At 54.0% G+C, this 9,843-nt stretch overlaps 1 protein-coding gene across 1 annotated transcript; it reads left to right on the top strand.

Moving 5' to 3' along the window:
• The first annotated feature begins 7,112 nt into the window (after positions 1 to 7,112).
• On the top strand, positions 7,113 to 8,510 carry INSM2 (INSM transcriptional repressor 2). The gene has a single exon (XM_065636924.1). It carries the CDS (start codon positions 7,113 to 7,115, stop codon positions 8,508 to 8,510), a length of 1,398 nt encoding a protein of 465 aa, XP_065492996.1.
• Positions 8,511 to 9,843: the final 1,333 nt, after the last annotated feature.

Raw genomic sequence — 9,843 nt, 5'->3', positions numbered from 1 at the left:
ATAGAAGTCACTGCCATGTTTGCTACAATGCCCAATGCTTATTTTAGGTCCCAACTCTTTACTGCTATTTTCATTTCTGATACCTTTCTGCTTGTATATCTTCCAACTGAACATACTGTGCTTCTGTTTAATGGTCTATTTATAGTCATAAGAGAAATAAACATATAAAATAAATGCATCTTGATGCATAGCTGTGCAGGAGTACAGATGTTTTATTAATGAAAATGAATCCAGCTTTTTGTAAGTCATGGCAGCAATATAACATATCATTGTTTGCTTCTCCGCTTAGACAGTCCCTGCTGTTTTTACATAGAAATTCCTGTAATACTTAATGGACATCTGGAAGAATTCAGCCAATTAATCGAATTCACGCAGGAGCTAGGCTAATGGCTGTCTGAAAGGCAGATTACATTAAATCAAACTTGCAATATGAATGAAAGTACTTAATCATACATGCAACATTCATTAGACGCGGCACAGCAAGTGTTTTGATTACTTTAATGAAAGATCAGGTAAAGTGCATCAACTGAACAGATTGAAGAGACAGCATGCTTACAAATGTTTGATTATGTTGACTATCAACAGGAACAGTGCCAGTAATTTATAGCAAAACATATTTGGAGGAGGAGGAGGAGGAGGATGGAGCCAGTGAACTTGGGAGGGGAAGTGAAATTTGGGCCTTGCCTCCAAGCACTTTAATTAATAGTCAGGTTAGTGAGACTTTAATCAAATGTCACAAAAGAAGCAAAACAGATGTATTTGGAGAATCCTGTGAAGCAACTGCTAGGGATCACTTCTGTTTGCAGTACTTAGAGCATGATGCTGATTTTGAGTCCCCTGTGTTTTGTCTGACTTTGGAGTAAACAGCACTAAGTCCTAACTGGAAAAAATATTTTTAAAACAGTGATATTCATGCTCCATTTTTTGGTCTGCAAATGGTAATGGTTTCAGCTCCATGCTGCTCTTCCCCTTGGCCTCTGTGGCAGGTGCTGGCTCCCAGCGCAGCTGTGGAGGATCTTTGGCCATGGAGCATCCTGAGGCATGGCCACATTTCGCCTTTTTCGACCTCGTCAGCCAGCAGAGTGCTTCGTCATTGCCACTCTGGCTTGCCCATGTGTGTTGACCCACCAAAGACAGGCAGAGCCTCCAGCCTGATGGACCTTTCCAGAGCGAGTGCTGCAGCCTCCCTGCTCTGCACGGTGGGTGTTTGGTAGGTCTCACTCCGGGGATGACCAGGGTGACTGATGGCAGAAGCTGGAGACGCGCTTTCTAAAAAGGGCAGCAGGTCCCTGGCTCAGCGCTGCCTTTTCTTTGCCCTTCTTCATATTTCCTGTGCTCAGGTTAATTAACAGTTCCTTTTGGGAGCTGTTGTCCTCCTTGTTGCTTTTGTGAGGTGCAGGCACCCAGCTCAGATGTGGTTTATTTCCTTGTAATGCAGTTTTCCTGCTTGTTTCTTTAGGGTGCTGCTCTGCCCAGTTGTTTCTAGCCAGCTTTTCGTGTTCGCTTGCTCTCCTCCCATTCCCCGTTTTTCCCTATCACCACCTCCCGTGCTTCACCCGTACCTTTGCAATTGCTGCTGGCGATGGTGGCTCCTACACTGCCGCCTGCTTTACAGTGGCCAGGACATACCTGCACCTTATCCCTCAGTAATTCCTGCCATTCCTTTGCACAGGCAAGCAGAGCTGCAATAGCATCATCTGGCAGGGGCCACCTGCAGCTTGGGCAGGAGACGGTACCAGGAATTCAGTGGAACCTGTAGAAAATGGATGGAGAATTAGGGAAGGTACCATGGAGTGGGGATGTGAGAAAAGTCTTCGGCAAGAGCCCTGGGGAATCACTTGTTGCCCCTCCGAGCCAGCAGAATTTTATGGAGGAAGCTGGCCTCAGCACAGAGGCATGAAAAAATTATTAGGGGCAGGGGGGAGAAGAAAAAGGGAACAGTTTTCCTGAGGGCTCATCTTCCTGCACCAAGTTCTGCAGGATGGGATGTCCTCCAGGGCCAGCACAAGAAGAGCAGGACGAAGCGTGGCCGTAACAAAGTATTTTGTGGCTGAGGGTCTCTGAGTGCTGCTCTCCAAATGTCCCCTGGATTGAGCCCCTTTAGGAAATTAAGCAAACTGCAGGCTTCTCTGTCCTGCCTGCACTTTACTGGAGGCCAGTGCAGAGCTGCTCAGCCCAGCGTGCAGCACAGGCACAGTTCAGGAGCTTTGATTCTCCCATCCTCCTGCTCTCTCATCTTTCTGTCTCTTCGGTTGTTGCTCTCTTTGCATGCACATCTGTCCAGCTATCTGCATGTACATCTGCACACAGCGCAGCGGGGACTCGGCCTCGCTGAAAGCCACTGTTGCTATTCATATAATTAATAACCATGACCTTTCTGTACAAGGAGTATCTTTTTCAGTGAATTACAACATATAACGATGTTTGTAGGAAACAGACTGCTGAGTATCTCATGCTGAAGGAAGCTAAAGCTTCCTATTTACGACATGGCGAGATCGATAAATAACTCCATTACAGGCAAATTTGTCATGGCAAATGGCTTCGGCCTGTGGGGTACGAGATGAAACCCAGTTGAAATCCTTAATGAAATAACAAAAATCATAATAGTCCCATTGAGACTCTTGGATGAGTTGTATGAGTTTGGGAATGCCAGGCTGCTCCCTGGAGAGGACCTGGTGTCCCCGCGATGGGCTAATGCAGGCGGAGGCGAGGAAGAGCCAGAACGGGGGTGTGCGCATCAGGCCCTAACGCTGCTGCTTGCTTAGGGAGTAGGGACGGGAGCCACAGTGTCACTGTCACCTCAATACCAGCTGAGTGACGGCAGCACAGCTACACCAGCAGCATCACTTCATTTACAAAAAAGAGGAAGGCTGAATGTTGTCGTAGTGTCCTAAAATTGCTTCAAATCCCCCTAGCCCGAGCACCTTCACAGAACAGTGTTTCCTACCTTCTGTTACAGAAAGCTTTTTGTTAATATTTGAGCAATGAAGAAAACAGAGCAGCCGTTAGCATTGTTTTCCCCTCGAGGCAGATTGTCCTCAGGTAAAACAAACACAATTAAGGTACCAGCAAGGTCAGTTACATTAGACAATCCATATCCTCACAATGCAGATATTTCCTTCAGTGTCTGTCACCAGCATCAAATCCCCAACCGCAGCAAGATAATTGGCAGCCTCCTTCTAGGGAGAAGATGAAATGGCTTATGCTGCCACCGAAAACAGCCTGGATTTTGTTTGTGTAAGTGCCGGAGCCTGGGGGTGGTATCGCTCATCTAACTATATTGCTGGAGAGTCATGTATCAAGGACAGGCTTCTGAGGCAGCTTCTGTCTCCCTCCTATTTACTGCTTCTTTAATTACAAACCAGATGTTGGGGAAGATTTAAAAGTAAACTTTATTTGAAATTCTGAAATGTAAAAAACTCGACCACAACAATTTTTTTTTGTGGTGGGGAGGGGAAACATGAAGGAGAAAAATGTTCTTTAATCCTTTGCTTATAGTTCTTTTCTACTTTATTTTTAACTCTTATTTTTTAAAGTTGTGGTTATTTTTTCTTCTATTAAGTGGCCAAAGGCATTTCTCTATTTTTTTTTCCTGCCCTCTCAGCCCCCAGAAGAGTTTTTAGGCTTTTCTCTGAGAAACAGACCTCACCCGAGACCTTGTCCCTCCCAGCCGAGATCGCTGTCATACATTCCTCTGGCTGTTTATGCCTCAAGACTATCCATAAACATCAAATGCAGCTGCCCACTTGCTTGATGATGTTCTATTCAGGGACCACGTTACATCTCCTCTCCAGTGTCCACACAGTCAAGGAGCCAGCACTGGCCGCCCGACTCTGCTGGAGACCTGGCAAGGCTGGGAGCAAAGGGATTCCTACCTTGCAGCTGGGGACCACAGTGGATGGTAGGACGGAGAAGGACCTGGGTGACGAGGTGCTGGTGCTGGAGTCTCTGGAGTCTCCTGGGCAATCGGAGCATCCTCCTGAAGGCAGCAGGAGCCCTCTGCTCTGACAGGGGAAGGTAGCTGGAGGAACATGAAGTCTGTCCTCGCTTTGGAAAGTCCTCAAGAGGTTGATCCAGCCATTGTTGAGTCTGATGGCTGAATCTTGACAAAGCTTGAATGGGTCTCACAGGCTTATTTTAGCCATAAAGTTATATACAAGAGTAACAGTCCCTTCGCACAAAAGAGGAAGCTTCTGCCAAAAGGGAGGTAGAGCAGTGCCATGCCACTCTCGTTCCTGTTCCCTAACACACCAGCATTCAGCCCCAACCAGAAAGGAGGGAATGGTCTGAGGAGGAACTGGTTCTTCTTGTTCTCATCCCACTAGTTCCCCACCAGCTATCGCATTTTTCCACTAGAGGTTTGATTTTCTATTTACCATGGGATTAATCCTTTGGTTAACTTAAGGTCATCCAAGGATGACTCTCATACATAAGTGGCCAATATGTTTGATCAAGTCCAACCTGATTTTATCAGATTGTAGAGAATGCAGTGTAAGATCAGGAGCAATGACGTTCAATTCCCTGCTTAGGAAAGCCTCAACCTTAAATAAAGTTCCCCTGTTGTATGATGTTCTGGCAGGTTAAGTGCTGCACTCTCAGCTTTGTGATGGGACTAATCTTAGAATCATTTTGGTTGGAAAAGACCCTCAAGATCATAGAGTCCAACTGTTAACCCAAAACTGCCACTAAACCATGTCTGTAAGAACCTCATCTACATGTCTTTTAAACCCCTCCAAGGATGGTGAATCCACCACTTCCCTGGGCAGCCTGTTCCAATGCCTGGCAACCCCTTCTGGGAACCTAATATCCAATTTAAACCTCCCCTGGCGCAACTTGAGGCAATGGAATGTAATAAGTCAGTAGAAAAAAAAAATCTAGCAAATTTCCACAGGATTTGGGGAGAGTGTGCACAAAATTGTTAAATATCCTCACAAATTGTCTGAATTTTCTAATTGTAAAATTTTTGGAAGGAGTAAAAGCTGAAGGCAAGAAAACACATGTAACAGTATGGAAAGCTTTGAAGCTGCGAGAGCCAGGTGTAGTGCCAGTCACCAGGGTTAAACTCACTTGTGAGTGTGGGGAAGGAGGGGAAATAATCTGTAATTGCAGAATAATGACCCCGCGAGTGGGAGCCAGGGCACTGGGAGCTGGCACTGGGGCAGGAGCAGCCTGGGGAAAACATGTTTCTTGAGACCAACAAGTCACAAGGCGGCTCCAACAATTTGAATCCCAAAGCAATTTTGCTAGTGTTTCTGTTAAAGATCTGCAGGCGCTAGCGTGTGCTGCAGCAAGACTAATGGTGAGATGATGGGTTCTGTAGTTTTGTGTCTCACCTTGGAAACCTACAGTAAACTGGAGGCAGATGGAGAAGGCTGCAAGCAGGCTGGGCTGTGAGGCCACCGTGGAGCATGGGGGAGGCACAGACTCTCACCAAATCAGGGTGAATGTGGCAAAAGCAAATGGAATATTAACAGGAACATTTCCCTACGAGGGGAAACTGAAAGAACTATTTTCATATCGCTTGGAGGAACAGTGTAAAATAGTGGATCTGTAACCAGAGATCCAGTCATTCAGTGAGAAATGTAGCTGGGAAGTCCCAGTTACAAAGGTCAACCCAAATGTTAGGCAAAAATCATGCAGCCAGTCAGTGGAGCAACCTAACTGCACTGCAGCATGGCTCATCGGTCCCAATTACAGCAGTTTGTGCTAACAAAGGGTGATCTCTAGCCTGCACAGTCTATAATCTAATCTAAAATTCAGTGCGACCATGAAAAGGGAGGAAAATGGGAGAGGAGAGTAATATAAAACATGATTAAAACTTCGCTAAGCAAATATAATCAGAGCACTTATACAGACAAGTGGTTGAGCGTTCTGAGCAGGTGGGGCAAGTCCTGTTCTTGTATGAAGGCTTCAAATCTTGCTTGCCACTTCTGGAAAGCCCTGCAATCTGGAGGTGCTGACTTTTTCCCAGTGCTCTCCTAATTTCTCCTGTTGGAGAATTCTCCCAACAGCATGAGCTGGACCGTACGACTGTGGCAAGGGGTGTCTGTCCCCGGGCAGGGGATGGAGCGAGGCGCTGGGGTGTTCATTTTCAATGGCACACCACCTTGTGCACACTGCGATCACCAGGTCTCCGGGCGGGACAGCACTGTCCTGCCCCCCAAAACTGGACTCAGATAAATGAGACATCGAACAGGAGAGGCTGGTAACGCGCAGTGCGGTCGGAGGGTCTGCTGACAACCCGCTTCAAGTGCATGTCATTCCCTACTGGAACAACAGCATTTCTAAAAAGGCGATTACTGGTTTAGCAAACACAACTACTGCCTTGCTTCAGGGATGTGCAAGCTGCCACTGAGGCTCACGGCATCCACGAACGAGCCAGGAACTACAGCAGGGGAGGGTGGAGGGGTCAGGTTTTGGCTCTTGCATTTTGTGGCACCACAACACAGTCTTGCCTCTGGGCTCAGGAGGCTGACCATGGGTGAAGCTGCCACAAGCCGTTACTTAGATGAGGGATGTGGCATTCTGAGCGGCCGTGGCAATTCTCCTCTTGCAGGAGGACCTCATCTTAATACAAGATCTTTCTGGCGACTTGTGGAAAAACTCCTGATGTGGCGGTGCGGAAGGATGGAGCAGGCTCCCAGCTTTCGCCCCCTTCGGAGGAAAGACGCGGCGGGCGGCCCGGCCCGGCCCCAGTGGTGGATGGATGTTCCTGGCACAAACACCCACCAGCAGCATCTAGAGATGCTCCTGCCGGAACCCTGCTCGGCGCCTCGGCCGAGGGGCTGCGGCCGTGCCCTGGCGCGGGGTGTCTCCCGTCTCAGACCCACGCTCCCGGTCCCACACCTCTCTCGGTCCCACAGGGCGCAGTTTCTCCCGGCTCCGCGCCGCGGGGTGCGCTCCCGAGGACATCCCGCCCGTCCCCGCAGACCGAGCGCGCCCGCCCCGGCGGCGGGGAGCCCCGGCCCGGCGCGGCCGCCGCCTCCCCCCGCCGCCAGCGCCGGCCCCAACTCCTCATTGGCCGCCGCCGCCGGAGGGAGGATGACGCCCGGGCGGGAGCGGGCGCCGGGGGTATAAAGGCCGGGCGGGCCGGTGGCGCCCGCCGCCCCGCCATGCCGCGCGGCTTCCTCGTCAAGCGCAGCCGGCGCCCCGGCAGCTCCTACCGGGCGCGCCCCCGGGAACGGGACCCGGACCGGGATCCGCCGCCCGCCCCGCCACCGCTCCCGCCGCCCGCCGCCGGGGGCAGCCCCGCCGCCAGGCAGGGGGCCGAGGAGGAGGAGGAAGGCGAGGAGGAGGAGGGCGCCGCCGCCGCCTGCCCCGCGACGTGGCCCCCCGGCGGCGGCGGCGGCCCCGGGCTCGCTCCGCCGGAGGGGCCGGCCACCTGGGGGGCCGCGGGACCCTGCAGCGCCGCGGGGCCGCGGGCGGCTCTCTTCGAGCGGTGCCTCAGCTCCCCCGCCTCCGCCGAGTCCTTCCCCCTGGCCGCCTCGTTCCCGCCCGCCGAGAAGCTGCTGCTGCAGCCCCGCACGCCGCTGCCCGCCCCGCCGCCGGTGCCCGCGCTGAAGCGGCCGTCGCGGGCAAAGGCGCCGGCCAAGAAGGCCAAGGCCACGCGGAAGCTGAGCTTCGCCGACGAGGTGACCACCTCGCCCGTTCTGGGGCTGCGCATCAAAGAGGAGGGACCCGAGAGCCGGCCGGCGACGAGGCTGCCGGCGGGGCGCACGCCGCTGGGCGAGTTCATCTGCCAGCTGTGCAAGGAGCAGTACGCGGACCCGCTGGCGCTGGCCCAGCACCGCTGCTCCCGCATCGTGCGCGTCGAGTACCGCTGCCCCGAGTGCCACAAGATCTTCAGCTGCCCCGCCAACCTGGCCTCGCACCGCCGCTGGCACAAGCCGCGGCCCGGCCCCAGCGCCGACGGCTCCGCCACCGCCGTCCCGCCGGGCAAGGAGAACAGCCCCGAGCGGCGGCCCCGCGGCCCCGCCGCCACCCCGCCCCAGCCGCCGCCGCCCCGTCAGCACCGCGGCGGCGCGGACAGCGCCAGCGGCGCCCCGGCTGCCCCCGGCCCCGCTCCCGGCGGCGCTGCCGCTCCCGGCCCCGGCGGCGGCCCCGGCGGGGAGGCGTTCGCCTGCCCCTGCTGCCAGAAGCGGTTCCGGCGGCAAGCCTACCTCCGCAAGCACCTGGGCACCCACGGGGCGGCGCGGCCCGCCGCCTACGGCCCGCCGGAGCGCGGGCAGCTCGCCTTCGCCTGCCACCTGTGCGGCGCCCGCTTCCCCTCGGCGGACATCAGGGACAAGCACGGGCTGTGGCACGCCGTGCGCGAAGAGCTGCTGCTGCCGCCGCCGGCCGGGCCCCCCGAGGGCGGCGCGGCGGGCGGCGAGCGGCAGGGCTTCCCCTGCAAGCACTGCCCCGCCACCTTCTTCAGCGCGCCCGGGCTGGCGCGGCACGCCAGCAAGTGCCACCCGCCGGAGAGCAGGCAGGTCCTACTGCTCCAGGTGCCCGTCCGGCCGGGCTGCTAGGCCCGCGGCCGCCCCCGATGGGATTGCTCCGGAAGCCCGGGCGAGCCGAGCGAGTCCTGTCCACGCTGTAATTCCTATGGAAAGTCGCGGTACTCACGGCTACGAAGGCGGAGGAGTCATCCGCGGTCTCCCGCGCTCCCTCGCCTCCTCGGCCGGCGGGCGGCAAAACTCACTGAACGTTTAGTCGGCGGGCGGTACCGGCGCCGCCGCGGATCCCGCCGGCAGCGCTGGTGCCGAGCCCTTCAAGGGAGGGAGCGCGGCGCTGCCCGCCAGCTGCCGGGGCAGCCGGGGGACGGCTGGGGGGCGGGTACGGCCCCGGGCTGGCGGCAGCACCGGAGGATCCGGGCCCCGCCGGCATCTGCCGGGATGCGGGCAATGCCAGGGCGGCGGGTGTCAGCCCACTGAAAGTACATCTTCCGTAGCTACTCTCGGTCCCAGGATAGAAGTACAACTGTATATACGGTATTTAAAGAGAGGAATTATTTTTCGTGAGAAAAGGAGCCTGATCTAGTGATCTTGTTTTAATAGCCTTAGCCCCCGAGCTTCAACATTTAAGTTATTGTGAGGTGTTTTGTTTGTTGTACTCTGTACTAAGATAGTCGAGAAGGTAAATGTTCATACTAAGTCAATGTCAAGTCATATAATAGCTAGCAAAACGTATGGAAAATTAATCGTGCTGTCTGCTTAATTAAAAGACGAGGTGTTGTTCTTCTATAGCTAAGTACGCATCTCCCGCTTACTCTGTGTTTCTATACTCCAGCGACCGTGCAGCGGGCAAAACGCATGTCTCTGGCAGCTGCCCATTTCAGGTACATGCTCCCTTAGTGTCTCCTTAGTGCGGCACAGATGATGGCAAGAAGCGCAGTTCGGCCTCGCCAGGCCGGGCAGCGTGTGGCCCTGCCACCCCCTGCGTTTGGGCGGGCAGAGGGTCCCTGGCTGTACCCGGCCTTTTTGGGTGGCCTCTGTCCCCTCTGCCCCGTGAGCTGCGCTGTTGACGTGAGCTCCTCTGAGTCTTGTGCACAGCTGGAACTAGAACATGAAACAGTCTTTTGATACGTTGCTGAAGCGCAGATGACAGGCTACCTTCCTTCTCTCTAACGAGACCTACCTTTAGGAAAGCAACCCACGGCGTGTATTCCCTGGCTTTAATGGTGTTCTGCCCAAACGCTTTGAAATACTGTCGAATTTACTATCTACTGACATTTCAGCCGGCATTTATTTATTTACTTATTTATTTATTTATGTTTCTTACGCATGGGTGATTGTTTCTAAATGTGATAACAGATGAAGCCAAAAATAAGGGCAAACAAATTCAATAAAGGATTTAAAACAA

This window comes from Caloenas nicobarica, chromosome 5, assembly GCF_036013445.1.
Source record: "Caloenas nicobarica isolate bCalNic1 chromosome 5, bCalNic1.hap1, whole genome shotgun sequence".
Taxonomy (NCBI): Eukaryota; Metazoa; Chordata; class Aves; order Columbiformes; family Columbidae; genus Caloenas; species Caloenas nicobarica.
This window is presented reverse-complemented; position numbering and strand designations above follow the sequence as displayed.

Bases quoted from the DNA above. Each gene is read 5' to 3' on its own strand.
- INSM2 (XM_065636924.1), top strand. From the start codon at position 7,113: ATGCCGCGCGGCTTCCTCGTCAAGCGCAGCCGGCGCCCCGGCAGCTCC.